The 22,526-nt window shown below is 44.3% G+C and overlaps 1 protein-coding gene across 15 annotated transcripts in view; it reads right to left on the bottom strand.

Annotated features, from left to right (window-relative positions):
- tjp1a (tight junction protein 1a) overlaps positions 1 to 22,526 on the bottom strand; it is a 185,345-nt gene that overhangs the window by 10,576 nt on the left and 152,243 nt on the right. For 9 of the 15 annotated variants that reach the window (XM_082969451.1, XM_014175455.3, XM_082969445.1 and 6 more), the window contains 13 exons: positions 21,088 to 21,307; positions 19,291 to 19,475; positions 18,986 to 19,081; positions 18,582 to 18,608; positions 17,630 to 17,712; positions 17,126 to 17,336; positions 15,314 to 15,414; positions 14,747 to 15,097; positions 12,721 to 13,029; positions 10,743 to 11,648; positions 10,330 to 10,412; positions 2,464 to 2,682; positions 13 to 122 (listed from right to left, as the gene is read on the bottom strand). In XM_082969451.1, the coding sequence (XP_082825577.1) occupies positions 13 to 122; positions 2,464 to 2,682; positions 10,330 to 10,412; positions 10,743 to 11,648; positions 12,721 to 13,029; positions 14,747 to 15,097; positions 15,314 to 15,414; positions 17,126 to 17,336; positions 17,630 to 17,712; positions 18,582 to 18,608; positions 18,986 to 19,081; positions 19,291 to 19,475; positions 21,088 to 21,307 (2,901 nt within the window). The remainder of the gene's footprint in view (positions 1 to 12; positions 123 to 2,463; positions 2,683 to 10,329; positions 10,413 to 10,742; positions 11,649 to 12,720; positions 13,030 to 14,746; positions 15,098 to 15,313; positions 15,415 to 17,125; positions 17,337 to 17,629; positions 17,713 to 18,581; positions 18,609 to 18,985; positions 19,082 to 19,290; positions 19,476 to 21,087; positions 21,308 to 22,526) is intronic. The other 6 variants (XM_045708280.2, XM_014175458.3, XM_014175464.3 and 3 more) reach the window with 3 other exon arrangements.

Here is a 22,526-nt window from a genome sequence, read left to right as displayed (position 1 = left end):
TATAGTGCTTACCCTCAGGTGAGGTGGGTTTGGGTAGTATGGCAGGTGGGGCAGTGGGGGTAACCTGGGGAACGGGTTCATATCTCCTCTCCACAGGACTGACCTTCTCCACTGACTCTGCCCTGTAAAAAAACACAAGAGCACATTCAACCAATGTCACAACAATGGCATAAACATTTGGGTTTAAGGTAAAGAAGAATTCAGGCCAGGGTTATAATGTATCACAGTTTGTCACACTTACTACTTCAAAAATCTAGACCTAAACAGAGATACATCAGCGATGTGCCATGTATCCTCAAGAGAAAGGTTCAATTACTGCAGTCCAGTTAGTCTGTTAGTTTTAATAAAACACAATGGCTCCATCTAGTTAATTGACTGTATTCATTTACACAGATTGCTTCTCCAAAACACACTTTCAAATATGCTTTCCACTACTAGTGCCCATAAAACCTTACAGTACAATTGATCATTTTGTAGCAGTTACAAGTGAATGGTTTTTGTTAATTAACTAATTACAGAACGGGGCAGAAACCATGTAGACATGGTACTAAAAATAAGTTTGTCAAAACAACACATAGGAGAATGGAGCACAGCAATACTGAAGCAAATAGCAATACTGACGCATACAGTGCAGCTTTGACATCCAAAGTAGCCTGAATGTCTCTTGAGGCAAGTTTTACAGTGGTTAAACACCTTGTATGAACAGTGAAACCTATTGTTGATAGTTGAAAGAACGAATAAAAGAATACTGTGATGGTATTTTTCCCTTCCCACACTTAATGTTGTATCTTTGGCATGGTCTTTGACTGAAGCGGAGATTGCACACAGTGTGGTACATCAAAGTAACCCTTCTACTGCCGCCCAGGAGGATAACAAAAAAAAAACACAGCTTTCCTTCAAAAAGTAGTTTTTCATTTGTCAGTATGGGCCAACCACCAACTCTGTCCTTTCAACTATAAGAGCACCATTTCCAAGGCAGGGTGAATCAATGTTCTGGTGGCAGTAGTGTGTGTTGCTGAGAGATATACTGTAGCCTAGCTTTAGACCCCAGGAGTAGTGTGTGTGTGCGTGTGCGTGTAGCCAAGATAAAACGCTTTAGACCCCCATGAGGTTTCTGTCTGGTGAGTGTGCTGCAGGGGGAGAGTATTGTGTCTCCCACCAGAGTATGTGAGCGGAGTTGAGCAGTGCTTTCATGGAGCGGTGCTTTCCAACCGCTCCGCTAAAAAACGCTCATAAAAAAATAATAAAAAATAAATAAAAAAAACTGCCGCTCCAAATTTGCTCCATTCATTAAAATCACAATTTAACCAACACCCATCTATTTTAGTGACTACTTGGACCTACCATTTGGTTTTGAAGTATTGAAACCAAACCATATGGTTTGAATGAAAAGCATTTAAACAAACAACAGGAAAAGGTGACTAAGAAGCGCTCATCATTTCAAATAGGCTACATGTCGTATTAAACAGCATATAAACACTAAATAGGTCGGGAGTCAGACAGGTAGCCAAAAATGAATGATTTAGGCTATATTATTTCAAGGTTGTAGCCTACAAAGAAATACATTTCGAAGCATTTGCAAGTGCGACACACTAGGCTGTCAGAGACATTAAGCGCTCAGTACTTAAAAAACATTTTGTTGTATTAAATCCTTAGTCTATAAATTGCACATAAAGGCTGTGACTTACTTAGAATTAGATACAAATTCAACAGAAAAATTCCTTATTAGGCTCCATCTACAGTGCCTTTGAATTAATTTTAAGAAACATGAGTCTGTGGCTTCATGTGATGGTGCCTGGAGAGCAGACCAAAAGCGGAGAGTACTGGTGATGCTAAACACCCCCCTTTTCTGTTGGTAGGACTAAAGGATTTTAGGTAAAACAACCCTATCAAAACAGAAAGCTCCTTGGAAGAGGTAATATGCAGGGCCTATTGGGCTAAAATCAATGATGGCCCATTGTATAGATAATAGAATGAAAATTAACTTAACTTTTAAGAGATCTGATCTTGAGTTTATAAATACTTTGCTACAATGATACACTTAGCTAGCTACCCACCTTGTTCCTTTCTGTTAGCATGTGCACGTAGTAAGTACACCATCATGCTTTCGGGATACCGGTCTTTTCAGATTCTATAATGATTATGTAGTTGTGGAAACTACATCACTGCACTCCCTCTTGCTCTTGGTCCTCCACATCTTTGTAAGTCACCTTGTGTTTTATCAGTTTCTTTATGAAAATATTTAGCATACTATATGACAGTAGCTAAAGCAAGGGGCTACAGCAGCACACAGGTAGACAAAAAAATGCATGCTGGGCCTGGCATGCCCTGAGCTCATGAAGTGAGGGCTACTGGAGCGAAATTGGAGCGAGCTCCACTCCACTCACATACTCCGTCTCCCACTACAGTGATTTGATTTCCTACCACATATCCCAGAGAGAGTGACGCGTGGGAGTGGGTTACCTGGGGTAGTTGTATCCAGGATGTGCTTGTGGTTGAGCAGCAGGTTTGGTTGCGATGACAGGTGTTGTCTGAGGAGGTGCCTTGCCTGTGTCCAAGCTGCGCCGGTCAAAGTAGGACAGCTGTTTCCTGTAGTACTCCTCATCTTCATCTGGGTCATAGTGGTTAGAGCGCACTATGTCATCATCGGACACCTCCCGGGGCTTCTGAGGCTCAGGGACTCTGAGAAGAGAGATAAAGAAGGGATGAGGCAATGTGGGGAGGTTAATTAAATACCAGATAAACCATACATAAAGAAATTCCTCTAAAATATATTGTGGGGCGTTTGTTTCGATCTCTAAATCAATACAATTTACCATATAACAAATCAGACAGAACTACAATGAAAACATCAGTGCTTCAATGATAAACATGTGTACAGGACAGCCTCTGCAATACACATATAGCATATTACTAAAATACTAAAAACCTCAAACTCTGCACATCAGTCAGTGTGCAGAGTTGGAAGGTAGTTTCTCTTAGTTTCCACTGAGGGGCGCTCCAAGACCAACAAACAGCAGCACCAGTGGTAGGCAGCGGCATTGTTTTACGCAATTAAATGCTTGCAAGCCCTACCCAACAGTGCAGTATTCTTATAAAAAAGTGGAACTAGTAAGAAATTACAAACAAAAAAAAACCAAGAAATATGAGGAAGCCATATACAGGGTACATGTACAATGTGCAGGGATACTGGAGTATTTGAGGTAGATATGTACATGTAGGCAGGGATTAGGACTGGTAGCAGGATAAATAATAATAATAGTAAGCAGTATGGCAGCAGCATCAGTGGTGGGTGTGTGCGTGGTGGTAAGTGTGTATGTCAGTGTTAATGTGAGTGTGCAAGTGTCATGTAAACAGGTCTGAAAAGTGACTGGTAGCAGGAATATAAACTTATGGTAATATACACTGCTCAAAAAAATAAAGGGAACACTAAAATAACACATCCTAGATCTGAATGAATGAAATAATCTTATTAAATACTTTTTTCTTTACATAGTTGAATGTGCTGACAACAAAATCACACAAAAATAATCAATGGAAATCCAATTTATCAACCCATGGAGGTCTGGATTTGGAGTCACACTCAAAATTAAAGTGGAAAACCACACTACAGGCTGATCCAACTTTCATGTAATGTCCTTAACCTGTTGGGTCTAGGGGGCAGCATTTGCACGTCTGGATAAAAAAAATGTACCCGATTTAATCTGGTTACTAATCCTACCCAGTAACTAGAATATGCATATACTTATTATATATGGATAGAAAACACTCTAAAGTTTCCAAAACTGTTTGAATGGTGTCTGTGAGTATAACAGAACTCATTTGGCAGGCAAAACCCTGAGACATTTTCTGACAGGAAGTGGATACCTGATGTGTTGTATTGACTTTAAACCTATCCCATTGAAAAACACAGGGGTTTAGGAATATTTTGGCACTTCCTATTGCTTCCACTAGATGTCACCAGCCTTTACAAAGTGTTTTGAGTCTTCTGGAGGGAGATCTGACCGAACAAGAGCCATGGAACGGTGATGTCCCATTAGACACCTGGCGCGCTACTTCATGTTGGGTACCCTCGTTCCAATACGTTATAAAAGGCTATGCATTCGTCCACCTTGAATATTATTCATGTTCTGGTTAAAAAAGGCCCTAATGATTTATGCTATACAACGTTTGACATGTTTGAACGAACGGAAATATATTTTTTCCCCTCGTTCATGACGAGAAGTCCGGCTGGCTTACATCATGTGCTAACGAGACGGAGATTTTTGGACATAAATGATGAGCTTTTTTGAACAAAACTACATTCGTTATGGACCTGTGATACCTGGAAGTGACATCTGATGAAGAGAATCAAAGGTAATGGATTATTTACATAGTATTTTCGATTTTAGATCTCCCCAACATGACGTCTAGTCTGTATCGCAACGCGTATTTTTCTGGGCACAGTGCTCAGATTATTGCAAAGTGTGATTTCCCAGTAAGGTTATTTTTAAATCTGGCAAGTTGATTGCGTTCAAAAGATGTAAATCTATAATTCTTTAAATGACAATATAATATTTTACCAATGTTTTCTAATTTTAATTATTTAATTTGTGACGCTGACTTGACTGCCGGTTATTGGAGGGAAACGATTTCCTCAACATCAATGCCATAGTAAAACGCTGTTTTTGTATATAAATATGAACTTGATAGAACTAAAAATGCATGCATTGTCTAACATAATGTCCTAGGAGTGTCATCTGATGGAGATTGTAAAAGGTTAGTGTATCATTTTAGCTGGTTTTATGGTTTTGGTGACCCTGTCTTTGACTTGACAAAACATTACACACAACTCTTGTAAATGTACTGTCCTAACATACTCTAAATTTATGCTTTCGCCGTAAAACCTTTTTGAAATCGTAAAACGTGGTTAGATTAAGGAGATGTTTATCTTTCAAATGGTGTAACATAGTTGTATTTTTGAAAAATTTGAATTTTGACATTTATTTGGATTCAAATTTGCCGCTCTTGAAATGCACCTGCTGTTGATGGAGTGCACCACAGGTGGCACGCTAGCGTCCCACCTAGCCCCAAGAGGTTAAAACAAGTCAAAATGAGTAGCGTGTGTGGCCTCCACGTGCCTGTATGACCTCCCTACAACGCCTGGGCATGCTCCTGATGAGGTGGCGGATGGTCTCCTGAGGGATCTCCTCCCAGACCTGGACTAAAGCATCCACCAACTCCTGGACAGTCTGTGGTGCAACGTGGCGTTGGTGGATGGAGCGAGACATGATGTCCCAGATGTGCTCAATTGGATTCAGGTCTGGGGAACGGGCGGGCCAGTCCATAGCATCAATGCCTTCCTCTTGCAGGAACTGCTGACACACACCAGCCACATGAGGTCTAGCATTGTCTTGCATTAGGAGGAACCCAGGGCCAACCGCACCAGCATATGGTCTCACAAGGGGTCTGAGGATCTCATCTCGGTACCTAACGGCAGTCAGGCTACCTCTGGCGAGCACATGGAGGGCTGTGCAGCCCCCCAAAGAAATGCCACCCCACACCATGACTGACCCACCGCCAAACCGGTCATGCTGGAGGATGTTGCAGGCAGCAGAACGTTCTCCACGGCGTCTCCAGATTCTGTCACGTCGGTCACATGTGCTCAGTGTGAACCTGCTTTCATCTGTGAAGAGCACAGGGCGCCAGTGGCGAATTTTCCAATCTTGGTGTTCTCTGGCAAATGCCAAACGTCCTGCACGGTGTTGGGCTGTAAGCACAACCCCCACCTGTGGACGTTGGGCCCTCATACCACCCTCATGGAGTCTGTTTCTGACCGTTTGAGCAGACACATGCACATTTGTGGCCTGCTGGAGGTCATTTTGCAGGGCTCTGGCAGTGCTCCTCCTGCTCCTCCTTGCACAAAGGCAGAGGTAGCGGTCCTGCTGCTGGGTTGTTGCCCTCCTACGGCCTCCTCCACGTCTCCTGATGTACTGGCCTGTCTCCTGGTAGCGCCTCCATGCTCTGGACACTACGCTGACAGACACAGCAAACCTTCTTGCCACAGCTCGCATTGATGTGCCATCCTGGATGAGCTGCACTACCTGAGCCACTTGTGTGGGTTGTAGACTCCGTCTCATGCTACCACTAGAGTGAAAGCATCGCCAGCATTCAAAAGTGACCAAAACATCAGCCAGGAAGCATAGGAACTGAGAAGTGGTTTGTGATCACCACCTGCAGAACCACTCCTTTATTGGGGGTGTCTTGCTAATTGCCTATAATTTCCACCTGTTGTCTATTCCATTTGCACAACAGCATGTGAAATTTATTGTCAATCAGTGTTGCTTCCTAAGTGGACAGTTTGATTTCACAGAAGTGTGATTGACTTGGAGTTACATTGTGTTGTTTAAGTGTTCCCTTTATTTTTTTGAGCAGTGTACATCTAAACAGGAGTAATAGTGATCAGTAGAAGGATAAATAGATACAGTACATACTAATGGCAATCAATAATCAATTAACTGCAGCGTAGTGGTAGTAATACATCTAATCAATAATTATCTTGCTCTCCAATGCACTGTAATTTTAAGTAACTGGCCAGTGAAAATCTAACTTCAAAGTTAATATTCTGTTAACCTCTACGGATCTGTGTCCCTATAACGGGACGATTGTTGCTAACCTGCGCTAATGTGACTAGAATGACGTTGTAAGTAACAGCAAACTTTCCAGGACATAGACATGTCTTATATGGGCAAAAAGCTTAAATTCTTGTTAATCTAACTGCACTGTCCAATTTACAGTAGCTATTACAGTGAAAAAAAAACATGCTATTGTTTGAGAAGAGTGCACAACACCAAAAGCTTTTATCATAGCAACTGGTTTGATACATTCACCTCTGAAGGTAAATAATGTACTTACATTCAGTAATCTTGCTCTGATTTGTCATCCTGACGGTCCCAGAGATAAAATGTTGCATAGTTTTGTTTGATAAAATAAATGTTTATATTCAAATGTAGGAACTGGGTTCTACAGTTTGAACCCCTGCTGTCTTATATTCTCCTACATTAATTTCACATTTCCACAAACTTCAAAGTGTTTCCTTACAATGCCAAGTAGCGAGCCTTTAAATAAGAATTTGTTCTTAACTGATTTTTCTAGTTAAATAATGGATGCAAGGACATACATTTGGTGTATTAGAAGCTATTATTTGTACCATGATTGTCTTCAATATTTTATTTACACAAAGTTCGCAGATTTTCAATTCACTGTAATGGGGATCCTTTTTTCTGTTAACAATACCTGCAATACCGCGGTCGGCCTTGAACTCCGTGGCTTCAATGAGAGGGGGCAGTCGTTCTCCCCCGGGGTATGCCCACACCATTCCAACATAGAAAAACTTCCTTTTAACTAATTAATTAATTACCATTTTTGGGCGGAAAACTACTTCACTCATATTGTAATTTTTAATTATAGGTCATATTGTATAGAAATTTGGAAACACTGGACAGTTACTTTAAGCTTTAAAACGGCAAGGTTTTCTCTCTGCCTCATGGCAAAATAGGTTGAATTGCAGGATATTAGCTTTATAGCTGCAACAATAAAACATTTCTCTACTCCATGACAAAATGTGTAGAATTGCTGGAAATTAGCTTGACAACTGACATTTTTTCTCTCCAATGCCAAGTAGCGAGCCTTTACAATGTTCATTCCCACGGCCCAAGACTTGGTTCGTCCGGCCATGGTAAATCTATATGTATGCGATTTTTATTTAACTCTAGTTGTGTTCTGAATTTGCTAACACAAATGTGGTCCCCGGCCCCAATACCTTTGAGAACCAATGGTTTAGGATTCTGTTGGTCTGAGCCTTGATGCAACTGTACCACCTGTGGGATGTGAGTATGGAGAACAGTTCTCAGACACACCCTGGAATGTACGTCCTGGATGGCTGGGAGCTCACCCCCAGTGATGCGCTGGGCTGTCCGCACCTCCCTATGTAGGGCTTTCGGGTCGAGGACGGTGCAGTTGCCATACCAGACGGTGATGCAACCAGTCAGATTGCTCTTGAAGGTGCAGCTGTAAAAGTTCCTAAGGATCCGAGGGGGCATGTCAAATCGTTTCAGCCTCCTGAGGAAGAAGAGGCACTGCTGTGCCTTATTCACAATTGTGCTGGTATGACAGGACCATGTTAAGTCCTCAGTGATGTGGACACAGAGTAACTTGAAGCTCTTGACCCTCTCGATGTGAATGAGGGTGTGCACCCTCCCCTGTTTCCTGTAGTCCAAGATCAGCTCGTTAGTCTTGCTGACGTTGAGGGAGAGGTTGTTGTCCTGGAAGTCTCTGACCTACTTCCTGTCTTCGCCATTGGTGATCAGGCCTATCACCGCTGTGTTGTCAGCAAACTTGGAGTTGGAGTCGTGTGTGGTCACAGTCGTGGGTGAACTGGGAGTACAGGAGGGGGCTAAGCACACACGGAGTGGGTCCGTGAGGATCCCCCTTGTTGAGGGTCAGCGTGGCGGAGGTGTTGTTGCCTACTTGGAGCGTGTCTAGGGTGTCTGGGATGATGGAGTTCATGTGTGCCATGACCAACCTTTCAAAGCACTTAATTATTACAGATGTGAGTGCTACAAGACAGCAGTCAAATTGGCAGGATGCCTTAGAGTTTTTAGGAACAGGAATGATGGTAGTCAGCTTGAAACATGGGGATTACCGACTGGGACAAGGAGAGGTTGAAAATGTCCTTGAAGAAGCCTGCCAGCTGGTCTGCACATGCCCCGAGGACACACCCTGGAATACCGTCTGGCCCTGCAGTCTTACGAGTGTTGACCCACTTAAAAAACGTTACTCATGTCAGCCTCAGAGAGAGATCACCCAGTCCTCCGGCTCCTCAGCGGGGGCCCTCATGATGGGCTCTGTGTTGTTTTAGTCGAAGCACGCATAAAAAACATTGAGATTGTCTGGTAGAGAGGCATCGTTAGGCAGATCATGGCTAGGGCATCCTTTGTAGTCCATAATTTACTGTAGCCCTTGCCACATGCGTCAGAGCCGGTATAATAGGATGCTACCTTGTTCAGATCTTGCCCTTTTGCTTGTTCGATAGCGCTGCAGAGATCGTAGCGGGACTTCTTGTATGCAATCGTGTCCTCAGCCATTGCCTCGTGGTTGGCTGCTATAGCCCTGTGAGCAGTAGCTGTCCTTTAGCTTAGCACGCAGCTCTGTGTTAATTTAGGGCTTTTGTTTGGGGAAGCAGCAAACCTTCACTGTGGAGACGTCAGTGATGCATTTCCTGATGAACATATTCCAGTCAGCGCTAGCAAAGCAGTCCTGTAGAATAGCTTCTGCTCTGGTAGACCATTTTTCTATGGAGCTCATCATGGGTCTTCCTGTTTGAGCTTTTGTTTGTAAACAGGAAGCAGGAGTGGCATGGAATTAAAATCATTGGCAAGAAGAAAAGCAGCATCCGGGTGCATGGTTTCCTGCTTGTTTATAGCCTCGTACAGTTCATCAAGTGCCAGCTTGTTGTTGTTCTCCTGAAGTGGAATATATACAGCAGTCACAATAATAGATGAAAAGTATCTCAGGAGGTAAAAAGGTCAGCATTTGACCATCAGGTATTTCAAGATGTGAACAATAGGACGAAACTCCATTCCACTGTGCAAGAGTCTGCACACAATTTGCTGTTGATGAAGAGACATACCCCTCCCCCTCTGGATTTCCCTGAATCCGATGTCCTGTCCGCTCAGAGAACAGAGGATATTGCAATTACGAGAGTCCCGTTGATCCCGAATCTGCGAGAGGTCATCCATCTTATTATCAAGTGACTGTACATTGGCCAAAAGAATGGAGGGAAGTGGTGGCTGGTTTTCCTTTCGCCTTTGTCTCACCAGAACACCAGCTCTCCTGCCTCGTTTTTTCCGGCATTTCTTCTTGGGTAGCCCGAAGATTTGGTTGGAGGTACACAAAGAGCCCAGGGCAGATGAGTCGAACTCGAAGTTGAATCCAGAACTGAGTTTAGTAACAGCCGGTCTGATGTTCAAAAGTATTTGTCGATCATATGTAATGATAGCGGATACGTTTAGTGCAAAAAAAGTAGATAAACGCCCAAATAATAGCTAAGTTGGGTCGGCGCACGCAAGAAGACGGCAGCCATACAATACAGTACACAGTCATATTCATATCATATCTTCCAAAGTAATTTACTTTTCTAAGCCCTATTATCCACTTCAGAGTGGATCACCTGACAGCCCTAACAAACACATCAGGCCCTCAAAGATAAAGCAGCATCTGTTCTGTGGTGTGATGTAGTATGTTTGTGGTGGGGGGAGGGCTCAATGCTGTACTCCATTGACTCATTACCTGAACGATTTCTCCTGGTCCAGATTGCTGAGAGAGTTGGCTTTAGGAATGGACGCACCTGGTTTGGTGGGCAGATCGGCTGACTGTGGGAGCAAGATTGAAATGCAAATAAAATTCCTGGAAAAGTAAACCTTTACGGACATCACTTGGACCAACCAAATATAATTAGAAGAGGTCTGGGTCAGGTAATCCTGTGAGCATTACCAGTGCTTGACTTGGACTGAAATAGGTTCCGGTACTCATTTTGAGTGCCGGTACTGTTTGTATTTAGGTGCAGAAGCTCCACAATACATTTGAGCTAATATTCTAGAAGAGGAACAGGAGCTCAAGCAATAAATATTTGAGCTCCTGCCCAAGTCAAGCACTGAGCATTACACACGTGCACAAGAATGAGGTGTTTTCCAGATGCTTACCCTGAGCCCGAAGGCGTCCACTGCCTCCTTGGCTCGGTCCACAGACACTGAGCGCTTGTTCTCAAACATCTTGACCCTGGACAACACCGACTGGGCCCTTATGGCCGGGTCGTCCTCCGGCTCAACTCTGGGGGGAGGGGGAGGGAGATTGGGGGCTGTAGTGAGCAGCACCTCCCCAGGTGAGGGACGGAGAGCCTCTGGTTGTGGTTTGGGTGTGGGCACGGGGGCGTCAAAGTTCATGATGGGTTCATACTGTTGGGGCGGGGGCTTGTAGCCTCGGTGCTGAGGTGGTGCCTGGTTGTAGGCAGGCCCAGGTCCTGTCCGCTGGGCAGGCTCCCCCTGGTAGTACTGTTTAGGGGGCTCTGGAGAGCGTGTTGCAGGGGGATACGGGTGAGGCTCCTGGTCGTAACGTAGAGGAGCGTAGCCCCCTGGGCCGGATGGAGGAGACTCATCGTAGCGGATGGGTCCTGGTCCTGCAGGTTTTCCGTAGCGAGGTCGTCCGTTGTAGCCCAGTGGGGCCTCATCGTAGCGCGGTTGAGGAGGGCTGTAGTCTCGCTCGGGTCCGTCTTCGTAGGACAGCCGGGGGTCGTAGCCATGCCCAGGGGCTTGCTGTTGCTGGTGGGGTGGTGGGCCAGAGGTCTGCTGGTTGTAGGGAGGCCACTGGTCATCGTAGTGAGGCACGCTTTTCTCGTGGTGCAGTTGAGAGTCGAAGTTACGATACTTTGGTTCCAGGTAGCCACCCCCGTCGTAGCGGTTAGGCGGGTGATCGTAATCTCTGTATGGGTGTTGGTCCTGGTATGGAGGCTGGGACTCGTAGGTCATGGGCGGCCCCGTCGCCGGAGACGGCTTTACACCACCATGGTTCACTCTGACTGGCTCCTCCAGGTAGGGATCTTTCTTGTACATCTGAGGAAATAAACAATGGAAGAAACATATGGTGAGTAATGGGACAAGAACAACTAGCAGCACACATCCAATAAATAAATGTGTATATAAATATAAGAATCAAGTAAGAGAAGACAACGTAGAATATTAAAACAGAAGATTAATAATGGCTGAAGAAGGAAGCAGAGAGGAAGCAGGGAGACCTGAAATAGAGACACTCAGAGGTAGGGGTTAAAGGTCAGGTCAAACAGAATGCAGGTCTGAATGTCAGATCACAGCAGCCAATACGCTCAATATATATACACAACATACCACTTTAGTTTAAACTGCAACCCAAAAACAAAACTAACAAAGTTGATACAAAACAAAATAAAAAATATATCTTGATAACATTACAAGCCAAATGAAATTACCGTAATAAGATATCTGGAACTTTACAAGCAAATGTTTATCATACAATGTAAACCATTTCAAAAACCATGGCATTTGAAAAGTAGTCATTGAACAACATCACTTTTCTGAGTTCAGAAAGTCATTATTTACTTTAACTTCATGGGATGTTTAAAATCCATAAAACGTATACTCCACAGTTGGAGCGGAATGGCTACATTTCAAATTCAGGGAATAAAACATCAATAAAATATCCAAAATACTGATTGATGACTTTAAGAGAATGTCGCCAAATAAATCTATATAATTAAATGGTCCATTCAGTCTGCATCAACCAATATACCACCACTATCTGTTCTACTGCTACGTTTAAACAGAAAAGAGAAACCAACTGAAACATGTTGTAGCCATGCAAAGAGGGTAAGCAACAGTGAGAGCCTCAGGTTCTTCGCTGCTCTTCTCTATATAGGTACCACACAAATGCAGCAATCAGTCTATATTCTCCTCCAAGAAGCCCACTGTTGTTTACGAGTGCTCAGATACACACAGTCGCTCTCTCACTCTCTCTCAGAAGCACACAGTGGACAGCGGGCAGGCATGCAAGAGTGAAAGGAAAGCGTGACGGGCAGTACACAGGCAGGCAGCGACAGGCCACAGCGGACTGACAGCAGGGTCGGCCAGGCCACGTCCAGACGATGGGTACCTGTGGTTCTGAACTGGGCGGTCCGGATTGTAGGGGTTCGGGTTCTAGCGTTGGGGCCGGGGCCAGGGGCTGAGCTAGATCAGGGGTGGGCATCCTAAGCCAGTCAGCCTCGGGGCCGGGGCCTGGGCTGGGTTCGCTCTGGGGAGCAGCGATAGGGCCAAGGCTTAAACCATGGCTCAAACCAGCTACACCATTTACAGTGTTGTCGACAGCAGGGGGCGCTGCCTCTGTCTCAGCCAGTAACACAGGCTGCTCAGGCTGCTGGGGGAGGATAGGCATGGTGGCCGGAACAGCCTCTGCTTTCTCATTCTGTGAAGTGGTTCAGAAACGTTTAATACACGGTGCTACTGCACGAGGGAGATACACCCTCACTAATGTTAATGTTACAGCGTAACAGCCTGCTCTGTACCTCCTCCACCGACCGACTCAGTAACTCACCATCCTCGGACCAAATTCAACTGATGGCTTTAGATGATCAATCTGCCACGTAAGAATTCGCAACAGGACAAAGTTTCTGTTGTTAATGTAGTCTGATTGGATTTTAATTCTAGATTACAGTACAATGTTTTGCTTTTCTTTTTTTCTCTTTTACACATCAGAAGACAAACTTTTTGTGGATATCATAACGGCCGAATCGACCCAGATAAATACATTTACAGCAATAGGTGGTTAACACTGACATTTCCAACATGCACATAATACTTTCTGGTATCACGGTATCAGTCCGAATCACAAGTGAAACAACTAGGAAGAGCACATGGGTGGGTACCGATACAGACACTTGACAGACACAAAACTTCTTCTCGTCAGTGAGAACATCGACATCAACAGTCACACTAACACAGGTGGTGAACACTGATTATAACAGTCCCACTAACACAGGTCGTGAACACTGATTATAACAGTCACACTAACACAGGTGGTGAACACTGATTATAACAGTCCCACTAACACAGGTCGTGAACACTGATTATAACAGTCACACTAACACAGGTGGTGAATACTGATTATAACAGTCACACTAACACAGGTCGTGAACACTGATTATAACAGTCACACTAACACAGGTGGTGAACACTGATTATAACAGTCACACTAACACAGGTCGTGAATACTGATTATAACAGTCACACTAACACAGGTCGTGAATACTGATTATAACAGTCACACTAACACAGGTCGTGAATACTGATTATAACAGTCACACTAACACAGGTCGTGAATACTGATTATAACAGTCACACTAACACAGGCCGTGAATACTGATTATAACAGTCACACTAACACAGGTGGTGAATACTGATTATAACAGTCACACTAACACAGGCCGTGAATACCGATTATAACAGTCACACCAACACAGGTTGTGAATACCGATTATAACACTCACACTAACACAGGTTGTGAATACCGATTATAACAGTCACACTAACACAGGTTGTGAATACCGATTATAACAGTCACACTAACACAGGTTGTGAATACTGATTATAACAGTCACACTAACACAGGTCGTGAACACTGATTATAACACTAACACATGTCGTGAATATTGATTATAACAGTCACACTAACACAGGTGGTGAATACCGATTATAACAGTCACACTAACACAGGTGGTGAATACCGATTATAACAGTCACACTAACACAGGTGGTGAATACCGATTATAACAGTCACACTAACACAGGTCGTGAATACCGATTATAACAGTCACACTAACACAGGTCGTGAATACCGATTATAACAGTCACACTAACACATGTCGTGAATACTGATTATAACAGTCAAGCTTATTCTTGCTTTTTTCCATTTTTTTCTTCAAAAATAAAAAACACACACAAACAACGATAGTGAATAAATACTTAAGTGGACACAAATTTTCTTTCCATCTTTTTTGTTTGTTTTGTGTTAGTAGATAATACTGTTTTAAAACACTGCTTCAATAGCGGCGCCAGAACACCCTCCTCACGCACACCACGGATTCGAGACAACAGGGCAGATGCACGGCTCTCATAAACGGTACCTGCTGGGCCGCTGGTGCCTTGAATCCGGCTGGGTTGATCCGGTTCAGGGGGTCGGGCTGCACTGTGTGCTGGTACCCGCCGTACCCCAGGGGCTCCTGGATTACTGGCGGGTCCTCTCGGACGGGCTCCGAGGAGCGGGTGATGGCGGGCTCAGTGGGTAGGCCCACCTCGTCGTTCAGCGTCTCGTCTAGTTCCTGGTCGGTGTAGGCCCCGCCCTCTGTGTCCGTGTCCTCGTAGTCGGAGGTGTGGCGGCTGTCCGTGCTGTACATGGAGTACTCACTGCCCGGAGCCGACAGGTACGACAGACGGTCATCATGCAGATCCAGGTCATCATCTGGAGCACCGTCCGCCTGGGGACACACGACAGGAGGACAGCAGGGGTGATAAAGAGCAGAAGCAGCAACATTACAGTGAGGAGAAACGAATGGCAAAGAAAAACGTATTCATGCACAAAATACATTGTATATTAAAAATGTCTGACATTTATTTTAAATACCTAATTTTCATTCAAATGAAATGTATTGGTAAGTGTTTGATGATATTAGTCTCGGCGCTGAGTGTCCTACCTTTCCCTCTGAAACCCACACCAGCTGGTTCTGCTGCTGTTGAATGGTCTCCTTCAGGGCACCGTACCACCCGTCATTCATATTATTCATGTTAATGGTGGCTTGGGAAGGATAGAGAGAAGAGAAAGAGCAGAGACAAAGCACCTCTCAAATGAATACAGAGAACCAATAACACAATTCTCATAATCACTGAAAAACTGTTCTCATAACCTCATGAAAAACCACTAGGATTAACACGTCAGAGCCCGGTTTCCCGATAGCAATGGAACTTTGAAAACACCACGCAGAGAGAATGGTCGCTTATCGTCGTTGCTGTTGGAGCATGTGTCCAAACTGATAGGATCAAAAGAAAGGAAACGCTGCTCTAGGATCAGCTTGCTCCATTAAAATCTTACCTTAACATTCAAATTATTTCACAATAATGATGGCGGATTTGCTCCTAGAGAGATATTCGTTTGGTATACTCAGTGTTTATTGAGACCCACTACAGACAGTAGCCTACAAGTAGCAAAATAGAACTCAATTGACTAAACATGAAATGTATTTCAGTATGATTTAAATAGGCCTATAGACTACTGTTTATATTTTAATGCAGTCATCTCCATGTTCATTGGAACCATCTTTTTATATGTCGCTCATTTGGATCAATTGCAAAGACATTGGCAACGTTGTTCTGAAGTTATCGGTGATCACAGAGAGACATATAAGCCATGTGATTCTGTGTTTAGCGAAGATCTTCTGTGTAGAAAGTGACGTGGGAGGGCAAAAAGGCGACGCACTTAGCTGTTCTATGAGTGGTCTGTGGCAGGCGTTAGATTACGAGCGTTTTCAAGTGCAACGTTAATAACGATGGTTTTGGGAAACAGCTAGGAGATTTAACGGTGCTCCTACAAAGGACAAACTTAACCTTAAGATGCTTATGGGAAACCAAGCTCTGAACAAGTAAGTCACTGATATGTCAAACTATCATTGATTCAGATGTTGATGATTCATTATTATTCTACATGAGGGGAAAAGCTTATTTCTAGGATCACTGCTTGTATCATCCCAAAGCTGTTCGTCTTGTCTTGGCTCAGCACTGGTTGTTGCTACTGTTGTAACTATGAGTGGTCATAGTTACAACAACACTCAAGGTCTATAGCGCTGCCTGGCAGCTGTCAATCTGTTTGACCTTACACAAATACCACAGGTGACACTTCTCTCTGTTGTTCTCGCTCTCTCTAGGCTTGTTCTAGAAATACCAGGCAGTGCTTCACCTACAGACCCATGTGGAATAAGGGAGTAACTCAACGTGGATGGGAAAGGAGAGGCTGGATGTGTGTAAAAAAATGAACGGGGCAGGGCCGTGCAGGGAATGGGTAATGACGGCTGGGGTCCTGTGGGAGGTTAGCTCGGAGCCCTGAGCAGCCCTGCCTGCGTGAGGAGGAGGGAACACAGAACAGCACCCCGCTAAGACACTGACTGTACTGTGCCACCGGCTGATAGTCCACACCAGGGGCGCAACTTACACTGGGGACATGTCCCCCCCACATTCTGAAATTGCATTTTTTTTGTCCGCCCCAGTTTTAGCATTGGAATGCGATACAAAACGAGGCAACGGTGTGCTTTAGGACCATGCGGACGCCTCCGAATGGTCGGGTAGGCTGTTTGGAGTGTTTATCCAACTGGAGTTGCGCCCCTGGTCCGCACTACAGTACAGCATGCAGCCCTAGCCTCTCTCACTCCTGACAACTCCATCTCCCTCTGAGATACATTTTCCCCCTACCTCCCACTCACTATTTCTCTCTTCCCCTCCCTCCCATAGAAACTCACTGGTGAAGAGGTGGTGGTTGTTCTTCCTCAGTTTGAGGGCTCTCTCGTAGAGTTTCCTGGCTGACTTCCTGGACTCGGGGCACAGCCTGGTTCTCATGGTCTTGACGCCCTGCTTGCTGTCCGGGTTGAGGAACACCACGATGGGGTACCACTGGGCGTAGTTCAGACGGTCCACAGCGTTGGGGGTGATGTCCAGCACAGCATGCCGGTCCTAAGGACACCCCCCCCAAAACAATAAATGAATATTTGATCTAAATACTAACACTAAAGGGTTTGCTCAGATTGCTGTTTTAGACTATATTTTTCATATATTGGTCAAATAAAAACCTTCATTCAATGAACACCAGAGAGCAGAAGTGAGCCATGGATGAGTCTATCTATGCGTGTGTGTGTGCTGTATGTGCTTTAAGAGGGGATGTGTCTGTGAGGTTTTCTGTCAGTTTGCATGCATGTGTGTATATGCGTGTGTGTATGCGCATCCGTGTAGTAAGTAGTTTCGCTCACCCGGTCAATGATCTGTTTAATGGTGTGGAGGCGAATGATCCCGGAGCTGCGCTGGTCTTTTCCTGCGTCTTTGGGCTCACTCTCTGCAGAGGGGGAGAAGGGACAGTGTTACGGTGTCATATTACTGCAGCGCTCCCTATACATCTCAGCTCATTACCTTCACCCTAATGCATGCAATATGCCTTAAGCACATTTCAAAACATAAAATAGAGGTAGTGTCATTATGAATGTGCGCGTGCAACTATAGACATCACAGTATAGTATAATCCGCAATGCAGGAAATGTGTTACATGTGTGAAAAGCATTGAAGTGGGATAATGCACATTCAAGAAGATAGGGAATCATTTCAAATAGATTCATGATTCAAATTTTAAATGGATATAAACGTCAGGGGAGTTAAGCGGGAATGTTCTAAAAAGGTGAATTGTTTAAACATCGCTAGCCTGGCCTTATCTGTCTATCTGCCACCATAATGACCCTTTGAGAGGCCAGCTGACCTGGGTGCAGTTTCACTACTCAGATCTCAACACTATTATCACAGGATCTTTCACCACTCAACCCTGCATTCTATATCAGCATTCTAGATTGCAGAGTGCTAACATCACTAGCCCTTACAATTTCAGTCATAAACACACCAATGGCATAAGGCATCTTCTCCAATCTAATGTAAAAGTTGACATTTTAAGTACACAGACATTAGGGGCTTGGGAATTAAGAATGAAGACTAGTACGGTTATGTATGCAGCTTATTTTCTATAGCATATTGACTGTGCCATGGGTACATGCTCCATAACTAGCTACATTGTCATTCCACAATCTCCCTACAGGCTGAATCAGGCCATACATGACCAACTACAGAAAACACATCTACAGTACAGAGGGTAGGCTACCACCTAGCTAACTAGCATCAATTAGCACTGATACAAAAAAGTTGATGCACTTCATGACATACTTTCCACTCCTTCATGTTGCTGTGTTTCTGAAAAGAAAATACAAGGTTTACAGAGATATAGGTTACGCAAAATACGTCCAGGGCTGGAATTATTTTACATGTGGATTTTGGAGTAGTGCACTTAGGAAAATTGAAATTCAATACTGTTTAGGGTGTTAGAATGAACACTAAATGCTAAAGATGCTAGCTATTCCCTCAAGTGGACCTGGAGTAGGCAGATGAGGGCGCCCTCTAGTCTCTAACACAGAGCTGCTCTAAGTACTGTGTTACTCCAGCTGTGTGTGTGTGTGTGTGTGTGTGTGTGTGTGTGTGTGTGTGTGTGTGTGTGTGTGTGTGTGTGTGGGGGAGACATGGCTGAGACAGACAGTGAGATGGCTACTAATGGCTAGCTAAAGGCTACTCACTGGCAAGCTCAAACAGGTCAGGCTCCTCTCTGGCCAGCTTCTCTCTTGCCACGTCTGCGATGGACCCAAAGATCACCACAGGCCTCAGGAACCCAGCTGGATAACAGAAGACACAAAACAACAACAATATTTGACAGTATCAACGCCTCTCAAGGCCGAATTTGTAGGCAAACACATGGCTGCATTCCAATGTCCACACTAGCATACCTTTAAGAATGAAACAATGTACTGGGAAAGCATTCTCAGTGGTAAGCTAGTTTATGTATTGTGATGTATCCATGGACCCTGCTCTGGAGAAAACCTACCCTCTCTCAGCACCACCCTCTCATAGGCAGGGAACTTGGTCTGGACCGGCTGGGCAGACAGGTCCTCTCTGCTCTTCCTCAGGTTCCTCTTGGAGGTCCGCAGACCACGGAACCTCCAGAAGTCAGCCCTGTCGCCCCCTGGCGTTTTGGGGAGGGTGTACTGCACACTGGACAACTGCTCTGCCCTGTGGGAGGGGGATTGGAGAGGTGTCAGGCAACAGGCAATGGATTGAACGATTGGATTTCAATGGAAACTGCCAACATGTCCTCAGTTTATTTTTAATTAGTGAAGTTATCCAATGTGTCATTTACAGCCCTGTTACCACTATTCTATTGTTTAATACTTCTATACCTTAATAGAACCTAGAATTCAGTAAACATTTGACTGAAGAGGACACAGGCATGGCCAGGGACACAACGTGGCAGAGTAGCCCCGGTGCACCGCGTATAATGGTTACGTTAATGTATGCTTGTGATAAATATCTGTGTCACGCTGGTATGTTGGGAGCACTGTGAGGTTCCCCTGTCTGCCCCATGGTGTGGAATCTCTCGCTCTCTAAACATAGCCAGGGGCTGTAGGTCAGGCCAGGCCTAGACTCCAACAGGGACTCTGTCAGTCTGCTGTTTCATTATGAATAGATAGTCCTGTGAGGGTAGGAGACTCATAGTGCAAATGCCTTCTCACTAGAACAGTTGTCACCCGTGTAACTGAGACTAGGGGTGATGTTAATGTGGCCTACTTTACACAGCCTAGTTCATCACCTTATGTTAGGGTTGTTGTTTACCATCTCTACACCGACAGCAAGGCTGCTGGTGTCTTATTTGACTAATGCTGTCGACCCCCTCCCCCCTCTAGCTACCTTACCCTCTCCTCTCCACAGAGTAGGCTCTGCTGAACTCGACTGTAACTCTACTCTAACTGTTCTTGTTGGGGATGATGTCTCTCTACTGTATTCTACCTGTTCTTGTTGGGGATGATGTCTCTCTACTGTATTCTACCTGTTCTTGTTGGGGATGATGTCTCTCTACTGTATTCTACCTGTTCTTGTTGTGGATGACGTCTCTCTACTGTATTCTACCTGTTCTTGTTGGGGATGATGTCTCTCTACTGTATTCTACCTGTTCTTGTTGGGGATGATGTCTCTCTACTGTATTCTACCTGTTCTTGTTGGGGATGACGTCTCTCTACTGTATTCTACCTGTTCTTGTTGGGGATGATGTCTCTACTGTATTCTACCTGTTCTTGTTGGGGATGATGTCTCTCTACTGTATTCTACCTGTTCTTGTTGGGGATGATGTCTCTCTACTGTATTCTACCTGTTCTTGTTGGGGATGACATCCCTCTACTGTATTCTACCTGTTCTTGTTGGGGATGACATCCCTCTACTGTATTCTACCTGTTCTTGCTGGGGATGACATCCCTCTACTGTATTCTACCTGTTCTTGTTGGGGATGATGTCTCTCTACTGTATTCTACCTGTTCTTGTTGGGGATGATGTCTCTCTACTGTATTCTACCTGTTCTTGTTGTGGATGACGTCTCTCTACTGTATTCTACCTGTTCTTGTTGGGGATGATGCCTCTCTACTGTATTCTACCTGTTCTTGCTGGGGATGATGTCTCTCTACTGTATTCTACCTGTTCTTGCTGGGGATGATGCCTCTCTACTGTATTCTACCTGTTCTTGTTGGGGATGATGTCTCTCTACTGTATTCTACCTGTTCTTGCTGGGGATGATGTCTCTCTACTGTATTCTACCTGTTCTTGCTGGGGATGACGTCTCTCTACTGTATTCTACCTGTTCTTGTTGGGGATGATGCCTCTCTCCACCTCCTGGTGGTTCTTGCCAATGCGTATGGCGAGCCAGGAGCCCAGCTTGCCGTTGTAGAGGGTGTCCACTACACGGAACACCTCTCCCTTGTTGAAGCTCAGGCCGTACGGAGACTCCTTCTCATACTCAAAGTGGGTCCGGATGTAGAACGAGTCGCCCACATCTGACTCCACTATCCGACGGTAAACTGGAATTGAGGGAAAATGGTAGAATAACAAATTAACCTGTTAGGGCTAGGGGGCAGTATTTGCACGGCTGGATAAAAAAAAATTACCCGATTTAATCTGGTTACTAATCCTACCCAGTAACTAGAATATGCATATACTTATTATATATGAATAGAAAACACTCTAAAGTTTCTAAAACTGTTTGAATGGTGTCTGTGAGTATAACAGAACTCATTTGGCAGGCAAAACCCTGAGACATTTTCTGACAGGAAGTGGATACCTGATGTGTTGAATTACCTTTAAGCCTATGCCATTGAAAAACACAGGGGCTGAGGAATATTTTGGCACTTCCTATTGCTTCCACTAGATGTCACCAGCCTTTACAAAGTGTTTTGAGTCTTCTGGAGGGAGATCTGACCGAACAAGAGCCATGGAACGATGATGGCCCATTAGACACCTGGCGCGCGAGTTCATGTTGGGTACCCTCGTTCCAATACGTTATAAAAGAGTATGCATTCGTCCACCTTGAATATTATTCATGTTCTGGTTAAAAAAGGCCCTAATGATTTATGCTATACAACGTTTGACATGTTTGAACGAACGTAAATATATTTTTTCCCCTCGTTCATGAAGTGAAGTCCGGCGGGCTTAGATCATGTGCTAACAAGACGGAGATTTTTGGACATAAATGATGAGCTTTTTTGAACAAAACTACATTCGTTATGGACCTGTGATACCTGGAAGTGACATCTGATGAAGAGAATCAAAGGTAATGGATTATTTACATAGTATTTTCGATTTTAGATCTCCCCAACATGACGACTAGTCTGTATCGCAACGCGTATTTTTCTGGGCGCAGTGCTCAGATTATTGCAAAGTGTGATTTCCCAGTAAGGTTATTTTTAAATCTGGCAAGTTGATTGCGTTCAAGAGATGTAAATCTATAATTCTTTAAAGGACAATATAATATTTTACCAATGTTTTCTAATTTTAATTAGTGATGCTGACTTGACTGCCGGTTATTGGAGGGAAACGATTTCCTCAACATCAATGCCATAGTAAAACGCTGTTTTTGAATATAAATATGAACTTGATAGAACTAAAAATGCATGCATTGTCTAACATAATGTCCTAGGAGTGTCATCTGATGGAGATTGTAAAAGGTTAGTGCATCATTTTAGCTGGTTTTATGGTTTTGGTGACCCTGTCTTTGAATTGACAAAACATTACACACAACTC

Source organism: Salmo salar, chromosome 26, assembly GCF_965601325.2.
Source record: "Salmo salar chromosome 26, fSalSal1, whole genome shotgun sequence".
NCBI classification, from domain to species: domain Eukaryota; kingdom Metazoa; phylum Chordata; class Actinopteri; order Salmoniformes; family Salmonidae; genus Salmo; species Salmo salar.
This window is presented reverse-complemented; position numbering and strand designations above follow the sequence as displayed.